The following is a 17,866-nucleotide window of genomic DNA, read 5'->3' as shown; positions in this document are numbered from 1 at the left end:
TTTTTCTAATATCTTTTAACCTTTTCTAGGAATGGGTGCATCATATTTCATCCTTTTACAGTTGATGATGTTAACTTATTAATCCATTCTCTTTCCTTCTGAGACTTTGAGTCATCTATCTTTTTAATTTTCAGCCTCCCATTACCTGTGCTTACACTATGATAGTTTCTGCTGATATATCTATAGGATTCCTCCTTATAAATAACATATTATTTTTTTCATCCATTGATGACGATCCCATTTCTTCAGTTCCTTCTTCTAAAATGTCATATCCATAATGGTAACTGCTGGTATGACTTATATGTACTACTGACACTTTTTTGTGTACTTTCTAGTGTTTTCTGAAGCCATTCATGGTCATTATGAGCCATGTACTTATGCAAGGATGCTTTGTGTAGCAGAAGACTTTAATTGATGGGATGGTTATTTTGTGTAACACCAAGATGTTTGATCATGTTCCCTTACCTTCAATATTTATCTTACCTCTTCTTAACAACTTGCAAGTCTCACTCTAATGGTTTAATGGAGCACTGCAATCCCCCATGATAGATCATGGCTTTTGCAAGACTACAATGTAGGTTACAAGATACCTCCTCTTGTTACCAATATGACCACTATACAGTTGTTGGTTGTTGTTGCGAACATTCACTAGTGGCTGCTCCTGTATTACGTGCCCCATGGCCACCCTTTCATGCATTATGATACAGAAAATGTTTGATGAACAATGCATCAGATTCCACAACTGGTATGTAGGAGATGGAATGGCTCAGGAACCATTTTCTCATAGTAGAGATTAGAATATGGTTTTGTTCTCATCATGTATTTGTGAATATCAAGTGCTCTCCATTTTAGATGAGGCGGCTATGAGAAGAAAGTTTTATGGGCCCTCATCTAAATGTGGTGGTGCAACAAGCTTCAGAACAAGGTATTACTAATCATGAGGGAGAATGGAAACTTGAAGATCATTGCTCCCCATGTATGACAATACGTCTCTCCTTGGGCAATGAAATGATATTGTTGCTTATAGAGAACAGAGATAGATTTCTCCTTGGTTCCATTTTTGTCACTGGCAATACATCCAGAGTTTTTAATAATTCTTGCAGATTTTTTTCCAGCTATTATTATAAGTAGTGACTTGTGGTAAAGGAGTGGGAAATGTAAAGAAGCATATGACAGCCATGATGGTAGAAGTGAAAACTTGAACCACCACCAACTTCCCACCCCACCCTTTGAAGCTTAGAAAAGGCATACTAGATTTCCAATTTCTGCTCTTTAATTTTATAAATTTCAAAGCATTTTTATCTCATTTTCCCCTTAGTCTATCTTGTTGTTATCTTTGACAAATTTTTTTCTAAAAATGTATGCAATTAAATTCTCCCTCTTTTTGCTTGTTTTAAAAAAGTGATTGTGGGAAAATAGATTTTTCTAAATTATCCCAATGAAATAACTACTGAAATAGAAGTAACATGTTGAGTCACTTTACTATGAACCTAGCATCTCCATGCTGAATGGTAACCAAGTCCATGTGCTGTGACAAAGCTAGTACTTTGGAAAGGAAGACTATCTAGGTTTCAGTCTCCAAGAGAAATTGCCGTGACCATGGTTTTACACAGTGGGATGGGAGGTGTCCCAGCCATCTCATCTTATTCCTATGAGAAAACAGGACGAACCTATCCATGCTGGGTTCAGAACTCCGAAACCCATCCATACTAGGATAGGAGAAGAAAGAGGAAAGAAAGAAAGGAAGGAAAGGTTAAGAAAAGAAAAGGGTGAAAGGGAAGGAGAAGAAAAATGAAAAAAAGAATGGAAGAGAGAAGAAAAGGAAAGAAAAAGGAAAGGAAAGAAAAGATTATAGAAGAAAAGAACGAAAAGAAGGAAAGAAAAAAATGAAACAAGGAAGAAAGAAAGGAAAGATGAATTGGAGAGATGGAATATTTACCGGGATGCATAATCGAGACTGCTGCCGGGACGGGATGGGACAATGGGACATCCCATTCCATGGAGAAACTAGGACGCTTTCATCCTATGGGATTTAAAATCTTGGCCATGATCATTATATCATCTGCTTGTCATCAACTATGTTTACATTGTTTTGGATTGGTCAATCATGTCTCCTGCATAGAGTATTTGTCAAGTCTCAAGAAAAATATGCAAGTTAATTTCTGAATGCAGGATGCATGTAAATGCATTTTACGTTTCCATGGTTTTATATTATTGTTTATATTTAAATAAATGCATGATGCAGTCTACTATCCCTAAATCTTATGCTTGGCTTGTTTTTCTAATATTTTCATAGAAATGCTTCTGATTGTCCATTATGGTAACTTGCAGTGTTGTTATGTTCCTATCAGACATGTCTGGGAGAATTCCATTATACAGAAAGTATGTTAGACATCAACTTTCTTTTGGCTAAGATAGCCGCTGTTGGCAGTATTCTACTTGGATTATTTTTATATTTGTTCTCTAAATTTTATATAGTATTTCAGGGCATATGTATTCTTCAGTTCTCCTATACCTAAGGAACTAGTGTCTTACGTTAAGAATGACACTAGTGTGATACCCCGCATAGGTGCATTAAGTGAGGTTAATTATCTCATTATTTCATTTTGTTTCCTTTGTAATCTATAACATGAACATTTTTTTTTTGTTCTTTAAAAGTTTGATGGGCTTTTGGACGTCTATTGAGAATCTTTTCTATTACATATTGACCTTTTTCATTTTGATGAATATTGGCAGATGAATTTGGAGTACTTTGCTATTGATAGTCAGGTATCTGCTACCATATTTCCATATATACTTCTTTCTGTTAATTTACATAACCATGTTTTATAGAGGGTTGAATGCCATCTTGATGTTTAACATCTGCTTTTTACAATGTTTGATATGATATGTCATCTTCCATATATAAAATTGTAACTTTTATAGATATTCTTCATTCAATGACTCAACTATGTAGGGCTTTGTCACTGACCATGAGATGGCCTTGGGGGACTTATTTGGTGAAAATGTGGAAAAATCTCGCAAGTACAATGATTGCATAAACATTATGGCCACTCGCATAGCTACTGCATTTGCTTCTTTGAGGGTATGATTTTAATATTTAATATTGCTGGCCCATGACTATGGATTTATGTTCATTCTTTGTGTGCCCTTTTGTTGCAAGTGTATAAATCTTGGTTCATCATTGATGTCTAGCTGATAGGTTTTTAGTTGGGAAGTATGATGTAGCAATTCATGAAACAGATGTTGTTGATTTACTTTATTTCATATCTATAATATAGTGTTAAAAAAATAAATGATGATGTATATAAAATGACTATGAGAGTTAAATTGTTTTCTTTGACTGATATGTGGGGAGTAGGATATATTCTTGCTGATGCACTGCAAGCATAGGAGTTCAGAGGGATCTAGTGCTTGACTATTATAGAACATTTTATCTTTCAAGATAAAATATTAGAGTGGGCACAGCAGTCAACATTCTGACATATACCTTTATAAAGTAGCATAATGGATTATTGGATTAGTGGTTCACCATTTGAATAGGATATCTCATTATTTATGTATATAACCAACATCCAAGGAGCAGGTCAGTTCACTTTTTTTGCATCTTCTAAATTTATATGCAAATTTTGTAATCAAAATCCATATACCCAATACCCACCCTTGGCCAGCATGGGGTCAGTACATGATATTTCAAGGTTGGTCTCTTTCATTGAAAACTCTTTGCGTGGAATTCCTTTCAGTGGATGCTTCCTTGCTTTCCAGTTTCACTAATAATTCCACACTTCCAGTTCATATGTACTAGGATAGCTAGCTTCTAGAAAATGCAGCTTGAATATATAATCTCTATTCTTTCAATTCTAAGAGATTGGTGTGGCAATTGGCGAGGATCTGCTTGTGTGCAACATTTCAACCAACACCATCACCATCCATGATCCCTCCTGCCCAAAAATCATGATGCCTGATCATGCAGCTGCTTCTCCTGATTTTGGAACCCATATACTTCATTATATACAGGTTTCCTGCTATATAAGACATGGCATCTTGTGTAGCAAAAACTCTTTTCTGATGGTCAGCTAAAACTCCTTGGCCAAGAGCATAATGATATATCAATGCTCTTTCATACATCTCCATTCTGACACAAAAAATCTGCTCACATTCTAGAAATAGAAAATTCTTGCCAACAACTTGTTATCAATTATAGGGCTTTTACTTTCAGATTTTACATATATCTTTTGCCATTCTTTGGCTGTTGATCAAGGACCTATTACAATAAAACAAGAAAAGAGAGGGAGTTTGTCCTATCCAAATCTGGTTGAGAACCTGTATTTTCTTGATATTGATACAAAAAGCTGAAGTAGCATCCAAGCTAATGATGTCAAGCATCAAACATGCTCTACTAGTTACCATTTACAATTAATTTCTAGGTGTATTAGTGGGCCAGACTTGGCCCAAGCTCAAATTTTACTGTTCCAACCACCTAATTTTCCAATTTTTCATCAAAGTACATAGAAGGTCTCAACCATAGTATTCCATATCAGCCCAAACCAGCCGGTACATCCCGTACCATACCGCACTGGCAGGGAACCGGTCCGGTTCAGGCCGAATTTTCGGAAAATAGCCTGAATCAGATTTTTGAAAAATGGCTGGTTCGATACAGTATCGGCCTAAACCACCCAATACCGGGTGGTTTGGTCCGATTCGGTACGGTTCAAGGTTGGTTCGGTCCAGTTCGGCCCGGTTTTCTCTCTTTTTTTTGTGCTGTTTGGTGGAATTTTTTTTATTTTTTTATGTCCGGTACGGTATGGTACAGTATAGTATCGGCCGGCAACCGGCATGGGTTCCGGTATCGAATCCGCGAACCTTGGTCTCAACATTTAAATTTTTCATCAAATTAGCTTGTTGTTAAAAGGTTTAAACATCTATGTAGTCTTGACGTTTTTTTCCTCTCAAACTTCTATAACATGGATAGTCTGGAACTGCATAGGAGTGGCATAAATGAACATTTGCTTTTGATAATAATTTTGGACTCTGTTTTATAATCATCTGAGTTGGTCTGTGTGGTTCTCCTTAGGAATTTCCTTTTGTGCGCTACCGTGCTGCCAAATCTTTAGATGCTTCTAGTGTGACCACATCACATGATTTAGTTCCTACAAAAGTTGCTGCTGCTGTTTGGAATTGTATTTCCAAGTATAAATCTACAATTCCTGATTTTCCCCAGAAAGAGACATGTGAACTACTTATTGTTGACCGATCTATAGACCAGGTAGAACCTCAACATTACTAAAACTGTGAGCTACTTGCTGTCTATATTAAAGCTTAGTTGTTATTACATGACATGCTCTGCCAATTTCCTACTGTTCACAGATTGCACCCATCATCCACGAATGGACTTATGATGCTATGTGCCATGATTTACTAAATATGGATGGGAACAAATATGTATATGAGGTAAACTTGCCCTTCCACAGTTTTGTTCTTCCTTTTATATCAGCAGTGCTTCTTCAAGGCTGTCATGTTATCTGTTTTTTTGCAGATACCAAGCAAAACAGGATCAGCACCTGAGAAAAAGGAGGTCCTTTTGGAAGATCATGATCCAGTCTGGCTTGAACTTCGGCATGCACATATAGCAGATGTGAGTGATTAACAATAATTTGCTTCAGTTGATTACTGTGATATCTTCTGCCTGATAATCTACTGGAATGATAGGCCAGTGAAAGGTTACATGACAAGATGACCAACTTTGTTTCAAAGAACAAAGCAGCTCAACTTCACCAAAGCTCAAGGTATGTGCTGGATCATGGATGTTTAGTCACTTTAGATTTTGCCTGCAATTATATTGTAAATACAAAAAGTTATCCTGTTGGGTTTGCCTTTTCAGAATTATCAAATTTGTTAATGTAAATGTTAAGAACAATTGGAGTTAAGAGTTGAGACAATAATAGAATGTATGATAATGGGACCAAGTGGTCTAGTATGATTCTTGCATGACTGTAGTTTCTCAAGCAGCACTCCAGCACAATTCATGATTGTATGCCCCCAAACACCTGCCCACCTTTGCCAAAATACACTTCCAATGGGTCATTCTTCAATGGTTTTCATAGTCAATAAAGAAAAGCACAAAGTAGTATGAGTCTATGAGGAGGTCCCCTGTGAATTGCTGGTTAGACTAGACATATGGAAGTAGGGGTTTTCAGGCTAATCAGAATAAAGCAAAATTGTATGATTGTGTTTTGTTTGCAAGCAAGAAACTCCATTATTGCTGATATGAAAAAGACATTATCTTAGTGGAGAGCTGTAGGAGCAGATAGCTGTATCCTGTATGTCTAGCTGAAATGGGAAGGCTTCTGTTAACCACCCTATCACAAACTACCACAAATATGATATCTTATTATTTAGTCATCTAAAAGATAGTCCGAAAAAGATGCAGAAACCAGCTTTAGAACATCAATCCATAAGGTCATGAGACTCATGACTCATGAGTCATAACTCATAACCCTAGTAGTGTATTGGAGGCAAGCAGCTCCATGAGAGAGGATGAAGATAAGCAAACAAATGAAGGTACCATAAAGCAATAATATAAAGCACGACACAGTCTGAGTCAGTAAAATGGGTACCAAGAAGCATGCTTAATATATGAAAAACATATCTATGCTTGAGTAGAGGATGTCTAAGAAATACCAACTAATGGAATACAATAGGATCTTCAAGGGACCGTGTTAAGTGAAATTAATGTCAGATGAAGCTCCATCAAACATGACTAGTATGTTGACAAACAGAGCTGGGCATGTTGGATATTATTAAAAATATGGAGCATCCTTATGGGGACATAGACAAGGTTTAATATCAAATTTTGTGTAGGCCAGTTGTTGGTATGCAAGCTGTGATGTATATCATGCATTTGGAGCTGAATATAGCTCATGTTCTGGCAAAGTTAAATTCAGAACTCTGCTCTAATCAGGTGAGACTCGCATGCCATTGCTCGAGGTTTTAAATACGACAGCATGGGGCCATCCCAGTTTTTTCCATGGAATGGGATGCTTCGTGTCCTAACAATTGGAATAGCAGATGTCCCATCTGTCCTGAACTCCTGATCCATTTGCTAACTCATCCTGTCTTGACCCTTGGGATGTGCCCTATCTCAAGTGTGGGATGTACCGCTGTTCTGTTGGTATTTAAAACCTGCTGTCACTAATAGATACAAACCTGATACATATATTTCATTGAATACATATATAAGATTAAAAAGGTCAAATACAGAATGTTGTTCACTGCCTCCCTCAGAAAGTTTGTGGAGGATGCCATAACCATCAAGCCTTGTCCCAGCAATTAGGATTGGAAATATGAAATTGCATTTGTCATTTTTTCCTATTGAGAGTAAAGTGAAAATACCGAAAAAAGATGACAATTCCTGACCATTGGAATTTATAGCTACAGTTCCTTTGCTGATGGCAACTAGAAGTTGGATCATGTTGGAGGACATGCATTTGATCTATTTTTATTCATTTTCATTGATCACTATGTTACATGACGGAAGCCCATTGTATTGGCAATTTGCGTTTTGCATATGTTAAATTCCTAATTGAGAAGTGAGATAACCACCATGGAAATATTATAACTGAAATTTGGTATGCTGCTTTTTGGAAGACGATAATCGACTTGGTGTAGAGGTCAAAAAATGCGGTGATTTGTTGGAGCATCCATATCTTATGCTCTATATGTTTATCTGACCTGAAGAAGAAAGATTGCTTGTACCAAGTTCCTAAATACTGATACTGAACCCCATACCATTTTCCATTAGAATGGCATGAAATACGATGCTAGTACTAATGGTACATACTGAAACTAACGACTTCCAATAAACTGAAAAACATTGATGTAGTTGGTATAGTGAGGAAAAAGACAATTGTATTTCCTTATCATTTACATTAGCATAATAGCCCTATAAATACATAGGGGATGACCATATTTAGAGGATCAAATCCCAAAGATAAGAGATGATCATATTTAGAGGATCAAATTCCAATCCCAAAGAATAAGGGATGACCATATTTAGAGGATCAAATCCTAATAAATAAGAAAACAAAATAACAACTAATTAATAAAAAGATCAAACCCAAATTAGCACTATTCTGGATAAGTTGAGAGATTTTAGAGATTCTAACACTCTTCCTGAAGCTAGTGAATAAATATCTTCCATTTCCAGCTTGCTTGTGAGTTTTTGAAATCTTGCTGTAGGTAGTCAAATGTCGGCTAATTGATAATCTAATGGCATATAAGAGGTGCTAATCAAGCCACTATCCAGCTTTTCTTTTATGAAATGTCTGTCTATCTCAATGTGCTTAATCCTGTCATGTTGAACAGGATTATATGCAATATTCATAGCAAACTTGTTGTCACAATACAACTTCATAGTTCCTCCTCTCTTAATTCTGAGATCATCCAGAATTATTTTTAGCCACAAAAATTCACACACTCTATGAGCCATAGATCTAAATTCAGCTTCAGCACTGGATATCGCAACCACATTCTGTTTTTTGCTTCTCCATGTAACCAAATTTTCTCCAAGAAAGATGTAATAGCTAGATGTTGATCTCCTATCAGTTTAGGATCCTGCATAATCTACATTTGTGTAGGCTTCTAGAGTCAATGCTTTTTCCTTTTAAAATAAAATTCTCTTTCCTGGTGTTGCTTTGAGGTAATAGAGGATTCTACGAACTGCTTGCAAATGTTTCTTCTTTGGATTATACATGAATTGACTTACCACGCTTACTGAGTATGCAATATCTAGCCGTGTGTGAGAAAGATAGATCAATCTTCTAACAAGTCTTTGGTATCTTCCTTTGTCCACTTCATTGTCTTCTTCTGTCCTTCCAATTTTGTGGTTTGGATCAATAGGTGTGCTTAATGCTTTGCTGTCGAGATTCTCCGTCTCTTTGAGTAGATCTAGCATATATTTTCTTTGAGAGATGAAAATGCCCCTTTTTGAGTATGCTACTTCAATGCCTAAAAAGTACTTGAGTTTTTCTAGTTCCTTGATTTCAAATTCTCGAGCTAGGTGTTTTCTGAGAGACTCCTTTCCAGCTTCATCATTTTCTATCACAATGATATCATCTACATAGACCAATAGAGTAATGAGTTCACCTTTAATTGAATGTTTGATAAACAATGTATGATCCCTTTGACTCTGTTTATATCCCATTCTTAACATGGCCTTTGTAAATCTCCTAAACCATGCCCTGGGTGATTGTTTCAAGCCATAAAGTGTCTTTTTTAAATGACATACCTTATTGGCCCCAAAACTCCCATCAAATCCGGATGGAGGTTTCACGAAGACCTCCTCTAAGTCTCCATGTAGGAATGTATTCTTGACATCAAACTACTGTAAACACCAATCAAACATAGCAGCAATAGATAATAAATTCGCACAGTATTCATCTTCGCTACAAGTGCAAAAATTTCTTGATAGTCCACTCCATAAGTTGAGTATATCTTTTCGTAACTAATCTCATCTTGTATCTCTCAAGAGATCCATCAGCCTTACATTTCAATGTATGAACCCATTTACATCCCACCAGTTGTTTTTCTTTAGGGAGAGTGACAATCTTTCAAGTCTTACTCCTCTCTAGTGCATTCATTTCCTCTTTCATGGCTTGTACCCAATTCTTCTTTTTTAATGCCTCTTGCATGATTTTGGGAATGTCAATTGAGTTTATAATGGTGAGAAAACTTTTGTGATGTGGGGATAATCTATGGAAGAAAATAATTTGTAAAATTGGGTGATGGGTGCAATTTTTGTTTTCTTTTCTCAAGGCTATTGGTAAGTCCAAATCTTGGGGTGTAGGCTCTATAGGATCAGACTCAATAGTAGTAGGAGAAGAGGAATTTTATTATCTGCATCTGGCTTAGATTCATGAATTTGTCTCAGTTCTGGATTGAACTTCTTCCTTCTCGAGTATGTTAGTGGTTTCATGGTGATTTGGAGCTTGACTGCTGCTGTTGTTTTTCTTGTAATTCCAATGGAGGTACTGACAGAGGAGGAGAGGAAGAGACCTGCAAGGGGGGAGAGGCCAGTGAAGGCACGGAAGAAGAAGAGATAAGAGGTACTAAATTATCAAAAGGGGTACCCCATTCTATATCTGCATTAGTCTTCTCCCCTTGACGATAGGAATGAGAAGGTTAGAAAAATGATTCATTTTCTTGAAAGGAGACATCTATGGAAAAAAAAACTTTTTGGATAGAGGGTAGATAACATTTGTACCCTTTTTGTGTGTTTGAGTAGCCAATAAACATGCATTTGAGAGCTTTAGGATCAAGCTTACTCCTATGTTGTTGGTGAATATGGATAAAAGACATACAACCGAACACTCTAAGTGGTAGAGTGTTTAAATAATGAAAATCTGGGTAGAAGTCGGATAGGAGCTATATAGGACTCTTGCAATCAAGAAGTCGTGAAAGCACTCGATTTATTAAATAGGCTGCTGTTAGAATAGCCTCCCTCCAAAATTTTTTAGGAGCATTGGATTGAAATAAGAGGGCTCGAGTGACATCAAGTAAGTGCCTATTTTTTTGTTCAGCCACTCCATTTTGTTGGGATGTGTCAACACAAGAAGCCTCATGGATAATGCCTTCATTTTGCAAGAAGGTGGATAGAGTTAGGTTGAAATAGTCCCTAGAATTATTCGATCAAACCCTTTTAATGGGAACCCCAAATTGTGTCTTTATCATTTTGTAGAAAATAGGAAAGATGCAGCTAACTTTAGACTTCTCTTTCATAAGGAACAACCAAGTTATTTTCGTGCAATCATCAATAAATGAAACAAACCACTTAGCACCAATGATATTAGGGATTTTAGATGGTCCCCAAACATCAGTATGTATCAAAAAAAAGGATGGAATGACTTTGTATTACTCAAAGGAAATGACACATGATGATGTTTTGCAATTGCACAAGTATCACAATGAAAACTATCAATAGGAACATTTTAAAGAGTAAAAGAAACATTATCTTTAGTAATTGAAATGGTGGATGTCCAAGACGAAGGTGATGAAGCCAAATTTCAAATTTATTGCATAAGGTGGAAGGGTTAGAGAGGAAATTTTTAGAGGAGCATGAGAGTCAACCAAGCCCCTTCATCCATAGAACCACTCACACCTTCAAGAAGATAGAGGCCATTTCTTTTCTTAGCAAATCCAATCATCTTCTCCGAACCCTGTTTCTGAAACACGCAATGAGTAGGAAAGAATATCACTTGGCAATTTAAGTCTTTTGTAAGCTAATGAATATAAATGAGATTGGTGGACAGCTTGAGAACATGGATGACATTTTGTAGGAAAAGAGAAGATGTTAATTTGATGGTTCCCTGTCTTACAATAGTTATTGGAGTGCCATCAGCAACAATAATTGTCTTATTGCCTGGCCTTGGCTTATAGGTATCAAATCTGATGGGAATATTGGTCATACGGTCAGTGGCTTTGAATCAATGACCCAGGAGCCGAAATTGTTCACAGAGTTGGCATTAAAAATTTCAGAAATAAGACACTTACCAAATTGAGCCAATGAACATGAGCTAGAGGAATTAGAGAGGGAGTTAAGTAAACCTCACAATTTTTCAATCTCATCTTTGTTGAAATCTCGACTTTCTTCTTTTTTCAAGGCTAGTTTATCCGGTGGAGGTCCCTCCTTATTTATGAAATTGGCTTATCCCCTTTATTGACCCTTAAATCTGTCATTGCAACTAAGAACTTGGGCTTTGCCATGAAGTTTAAAGCAATTCTCCTTCGTGTGGCATGGCTTTTTACAATAGATACACCAAAGATTGTCTCGAATGGATTGTTTGGAGAGGAGCTATCATTTGACTTGTTATCGCGGCCTTGGCCAAGAGAAGTCAGCTTGCCTCCTCCATCCAGACTCCAGAGTCCTTATAGAGATCATTATTGAACTTTCGGTGGACTAAGTTTCTGACATAATAGACTGTTGACTTTCTTCAGCATGAATAAGGGAGAAAATTTCATTCAATGGAGGCAACCGATCCTTCCAAAAAATTTGTATACAATGGAGGCAACCGATCCTTCTCAAAAATTTGTATACGAAGTGGATCAAATTCCACGTTCAGTTTTGCAAGAAATTGAAAAATACGATCCCTTTCCACCAAATGGACAAGGGTCTTAGCATCTTCACTACAGCGGATCTTTATATCTTGGTAGTGATCCAACTCAAGCCAAAATCCATTTATGAGATTGTAATATTCTATAACAAGGAGATTATCTTGCTTGGTTGTCAAGATTTTGGTCTTGATTTCATAGATAACAGTAGCATCTTGCATTTTGGAGTATTTTTGGTGAATAGTGTCCCAAATATCTCAAGCAATAGGCAAAAACATCAGATTCTTGCTGATATCCGGTTGCATGGATTTTCAAAGCCATGACATAATCTTAAAGTCCTTGTCTTATGCTGGAAACTTGGGATCATAGAACTTGGTCCTGTTTCAGTCAAGTGATGAATTTTGCCATGCTCCTTGAGATATCTTGACGATCTATGGCCACTGGAGGTAGTTTGTTCGATCTAGCCGGTAGGAGGGTCATGCTTTAGAATTCCCCACTTGGAGTAGTGGGATTGCCGAAAATCGGTCCAGTAGAATTAGTGACTGTAGTTTCAGAGGTTGGAGTAGTGGCTTTTGACATGGTTTAGTGACAGAGGAGAATGGGACAAGCGATAGCCAGTAATGGGAATAAAGGCTGGAGAGAAATAGGATCGAAGGCAATGAAGGCCTTAAAAAAAATTAGAAGGTATCCAAGGAACCTTGCTCTAATACCATAAGGTAAAAGATAATTATATTTTCTTATCATTTATAGTGGTATAATAGCTGTATAAATACATAGGGGATGACCATATTTAAAAGATCAAATCCCAAAGAATAAGGGATGACCATATTTAAAGGATCAAATCTCAATCCCAAAGAATAAGGGATGACCATATTTAAAGGATCAAATCCCAACAAATAAGAAAACAAAATAACAACCAGTTAACAAATAGATCAAACCCGAATTCGCACTATTCTGGGTAAGTAAGTTGAGAGATTTTAGGGATTCTAATATATGCTACTACCAGTATGCACTGTTATGGACCGGCACAAACCGATGCTGGCTTTCTTTCTTCATTTTCTTTTTTTTCTTTCAATTTTTTCATCTCTCATTCTTTCTCATGTTTACTCCACTCTTTTTTTCCCTATTCTCACTTGTTCTATTCTTATAATTCATCCACTTTTCATTCATGGATTTCTCTTTATGTTTTCCTTGCCTGATCCCCCTCTCCCCACTCCTTCCACCCTTTTCTTTAACTCTTCTTCTCCAAAATTATGACTATTCTTCTCTATTTTAGACTAGGAGGCATGCATACTATTCATCTCTACCAATATCCTTTACAATATTTGAGTTATATAACTATATTACTATAAACTATGAAGCATAATTTGCGGTTCTCTTTTTGTCGATCGTAATGAACAAGTCCTTCTTTAGACTTTTAAGTTTTAGCCAATCATGCATGATAGGTTGAAAATATTATACTTTTCACAACCATGTATTTAAGGACCTTTCAATTTTAATCCCCAAATGTATATTATTTTATTACCATTCTATACAGTTTTTCTCTTCATTTTATTATTGAAATATGCTTCTCTGAATGCTTTAGTTTCCTTCCAATGTCATTACACATGCATGCATAGATTTGCTTAAGTAAAAATAGAATGACTACTTGAATTGCCAGGTAGTCCACCTATGCACCTAGGTGCCACTTAGACATTTGGAAGTCCCATCAGCCTAGGGACCATCAGTTATTCTTGACAAGAGCTCCTTTCAGCCTAGGGGCCACCAGTCATCTTGACAACTAACTCGTATACAATATTTAATTTTGCATATGTGGGTGCCTAATTTGCTTATAGGAATTAGTAGCCTTGATGGGCATGTTTCTGACTTAAATTGCCTTGTTTCAACTAAATATATATATAAGTTGATACTGGATATTTTGATTTCTTGAATGCATAGTTGAATACATACCAATCATTTCTACTATTTTTAAAATATCATCAGCATTCATACTAATTTTTCTTATAATATATGCTGTGTATTTGATCTTTGTACCAATTGTCTAAATCGATGTAGTTAATCCAATAGAATCTTGAATCCAATTTTCTTGTCTTTCTTTTTTACATTTATCTCCAACTAGATCTTGTAACATGCATTACATGTGAAAGACGTATAGATGACTTTGATCAAAATTGAACTTGTATGATGCACATAAGAAAAGTGTGGATGGTTTTGACTTCTAATTTTCATCTAATTTAATTTTAAATAATTAAATATCTTGACAACTACCACTCTGTAGAAGATAGGATCTAGGAGAGAGAACCCTTGTTAGAAACACTAAAGGAGAGATAGGTCAAGGCCGAGAAAAATGATTGTATTATATTTCATGTTACAAGAGGCTCTATATATAGAGCAATAAATGTCTATATACAATGAACCGTATAACAGGGTCTAGATACAATGAACCATATAATAGGAGTCTAGATACAATGAACTGTCTAGGTATAATGAATCTATTGATCTCTTAATTGATATATTTTCTAAACAGGATTATACAAGGAATATACACAATGATATATATGTTAACATAATATAGTATAATATATGTTAGCATAATATGCTATCTAATTTAACACTCCCCCATAAGCTGGAGCATACAAATTATGTGCACCAAGCTTGTTACAAATATAGCTAATCTGAGGATCTTTAAGAGACTTAGTAAATATAGCTGCTAGTTGATCATTGGAGTTGACAAAAGTAGTGGATATACATCCTAATAAAATTCTCTCGGATAAAATGACAATCCACTTCTATGTGTTTAGTCCTTTCATGAAAAATCAGATTCGAAGTAATGTGTAGAGCAGCTTGATTGTCACAGACCGGCCTCATCTATTTCACTAATCCAAATCTTAATTTTTGAAGTAATTGCTTCATCCATATAAGCTCACATGTTGCTAGTGCCATAGCTCTATATTCTGCTTCTACATTGGACCTGACAACAACATCTTGTTTCTTGCTCTTTCATGATATCAAGTTGCCACCAATGAAAATGCAATATCCTGAAGTAGAACGTCTATCAAAAGGAGACCCTGCCCAGTCGGCATCAATGTATCCAACTACCTAAGTGTGTCCTTTATCTTCATATAATAATCCCTGGTCTGGTGCTCCTTTAATGTATTTAAGGATGCGAATTATAGTATCCCAATGACTGTCATATGGAGACTGTAGGAACTGACTGACCACACACAACAAAGAAAATATCTGGTCTAGTAATTGTCAAGTAATTCAACTTCCCAATGAGTCTCTAGTATCTTCCTGGATTTGCTAGTCTCCATTTGTCCTGGTAGAAGTTTAACATTTGGATCCATAGGAGTACCAATGGGTTTGCAATTGAGCATGCCAGTCTCCTCTAGTATATCCAACGCATACTTTCTCTGTGAGATGGCAATACTAGTGTTAGATTGAGCTACCTCAATACCAAGAAAGTATTTGAGTTTACCCAAATCTTTTGTCTGAAAATAGTGTGAGAGATGTTGCTTCAACTGTTGAATTCCATCATGGTCATCGCCTATGATTACTATGTCATCAACATAAACAACCAGATAAATGCTACGGGTCGAGGAAGTATGGCGATAGAAGACCGAGTGATCTGCTTCATTGCGGATAATACCAAACTATTGAATAATAGTGCTAAATCTCCCAAACCAAGCACGAGGGGATTGCTTCAAGCCGTAAAGGGATCGACGTAGTTTGCATACCAGTTCTGACTCCCCCTGAGCAACAAAACCTGGCTATTGCTCCATATAAACCTCTTCATCAAGGTTGCCATGAAGGAAGACATTTTTGATATCTAATTGATGCAAGGTCTGATGATGCATGGCAGCCATATATCTGGGTATACCCCTTTACAACCAAGCGTGTCTTAAGATGATTAACCTAGCCATCAGGATCAACTTTGATGGTAAACACCCAGTGGCAACCAACAACAGTTTTACCAGGAGGTAAAGAGACAAGATCACATGTGCCAGTCGAATGCAAAGCTTCCATCTCATCAACCATCGTTTGTCGCCACTCGGGATGATTAAGAGCCTCATAGACAGTCTTAGGAATGGAGACAGATGATAAAAAAGTAATGAAAGCAAAGTATGGTGCTAAAAAACGATGATATCTTAGAAAATTATAAATGAGATGGAGATTGCGAGTAGAGCGAGTACCTTTTCTCAAAAAAATCAGAGGACTAGTAGGAGGCGGGTCCGTGGCAGGTGGAGACAATGGGGCAGGGGATGAGTCGGCAGGAACATTAGTAGAAGGTGTCGGGGGATGTCGCCAGTAGACATAAAGGGATTTAAGAGAGACCAAATCCGAAGGAGCAAGATAGGGAAGAGGAAGAACTTCAGACACTTGAGTGGTCTGAGCCGTAGAAGAAGGAAAATATGGAGTTCCTTCAAAAAGGTAACATCGATAGAGGTGAAGTAACGATGGGTGTCTGGGAAATAGCAGCGATACCCCCTTGGAGATGAGAATACCCGAAAAAGATGCATTTAAGAGACTTGACGGAGAGCTTATCCTATCCAGGAGTTAGATTATGAACCAAACAAGTAGAACCAAAAATATGGGGAGGAAGAAGATAAAAAGATTGATTTGGGAAGAGAAGTTGATAAGGAACTTGATGCTGCAAGACAGAAGAAGGCATGCGATTAATGAGGTAATATACAGTGAGAACAGCATCTGCCCAAAAATGATGTGGAACATTCTGATGAAGAAGCAAAGTCCGGGCAGTTTCAATGAGATGTCGGTTTTTATGCTCAGCTACCCCATTTTGTTGAAGTGTATGTGGATACGATGATTGATGAATAATTTCTTATTGAGACATAAAACTAGAGAAGGGAGCAGAAAAATATTCGCAGGCATTGTCATTACGCAAAATGCGAATAAAAATTTTAAATTGATTTTTAATTTCGGCATAAAAGGATTGAAAATGAGAAAATAACTCAAAACGAGTTTTCATCATAAATAACCAAGTGCATCTAGAATAGTCATCAATGAAGGCAACAAAGTACTGAAAACTTAAAGTGCAATAAACACGACTTAGACCCCCAACATTAGTATGAACTAACTCAAAAGGAGATGTAGCCTGATGATTGATGTGCTTGGGAAACGAACCATGGATTTGTTTGCCAAGCTGATAAGATTCACACTCTAAAGACAACAAAGTAAAGAGATCAGGAACCATCTTTTGAAGCTTCAAAAGATTGGGGTGACCAAGGCGACTATGGATAATGGAAGGAGAAACTATCAAGAGATAGGCTTATGGAGATGGAGGGGAATTGAGATGGTAAAGTCCGTGCAACTCATGTCCTGTACCAATCATCCGTCCCGTACCTTGGTCCTGTAAGATGATAGTATTATCAACAAAGGTAATAGAACAACTTAAGGACCGGATTAATTTGCTAATGAAAATAAGATTGAAAGGATATTCAGGAACATAAAGGACAGAATGCAAAGGGAGAGAGGGAAGGACTTGGGCTTGGCCAATACCTTTGGCAACAGTTTTAGAGCCATTAGCTTAAGTGACATTAGGAAGGGAAGGAGAAGTAACAAAATGAAAGAAAAAATATTGGATACTGGACATATGATCAGTCGCCCTGGACTCCAAAATCCAAAGGCCAAGAGAAGAAGACTGTGTGAGAAAAGCCGTAGAGTGACTAGTCTGGACAACGGAAGCAGTGGAGGATTGGGTGGCAGCTTGATATTGAAGATATTTCTCATAATCTGCACTAGT

The 17,866-nt window shown here is 36.8% G+C and overlaps 1 protein-coding gene across 4 annotated transcripts in view; it reads left to right on the top strand.

The window, feature by feature from the left end:
* The window catches only part of LOC105054781 (SNARE-interacting protein KEULE), a 71,344-nt gene that overhangs the window by 46,079 nt on the left and 7,399 nt on the right, over nt 1-17,866 (top strand). For 3 of the 4 annotated variants that reach the window (XM_010936372.4, XM_019853964.3, XM_073247017.1), the window contains 8 exons: nt 2,332-2,382; nt 2,487-2,583; nt 2,737-2,769; nt 2,957-3,085; nt 5,075-5,266; nt 5,368-5,451; nt 5,537-5,635; nt 5,710-5,786. In XM_010936372.4, the coding sequence (XP_010934674.1) occupies nt 2,332-2,382; nt 2,487-2,583; nt 2,737-2,769; nt 2,957-3,085; nt 5,075-5,266; nt 5,368-5,451; nt 5,537-5,635; nt 5,710-5,786 (762 nt within the window). The remainder of the gene's footprint in view (nt 1-2,331; nt 2,383-2,486; nt 2,584-2,736; nt 2,770-2,956; nt 3,086-5,074; nt 5,267-5,367; nt 5,452-5,536; nt 5,636-5,709; nt 5,787-17,866) is intronic. The other variant, XM_073247018.1, reaches the window with a different exon arrangement.

Source organism: Elaeis guineensis, chromosome 12, assembly GCF_000442705.2.
Source record: "Elaeis guineensis isolate ETL-2024a chromosome 12, EG11, whole genome shotgun sequence".
NCBI lineage: Eukaryota > Viridiplantae > Streptophyta > Magnoliopsida > Arecales > Arecaceae > Elaeis > Elaeis guineensis.
The sequence above is the reverse complement of the archived record's forward strand: the minus strand, read 5'-3'. Positions and strand labels throughout refer to the sequence as shown.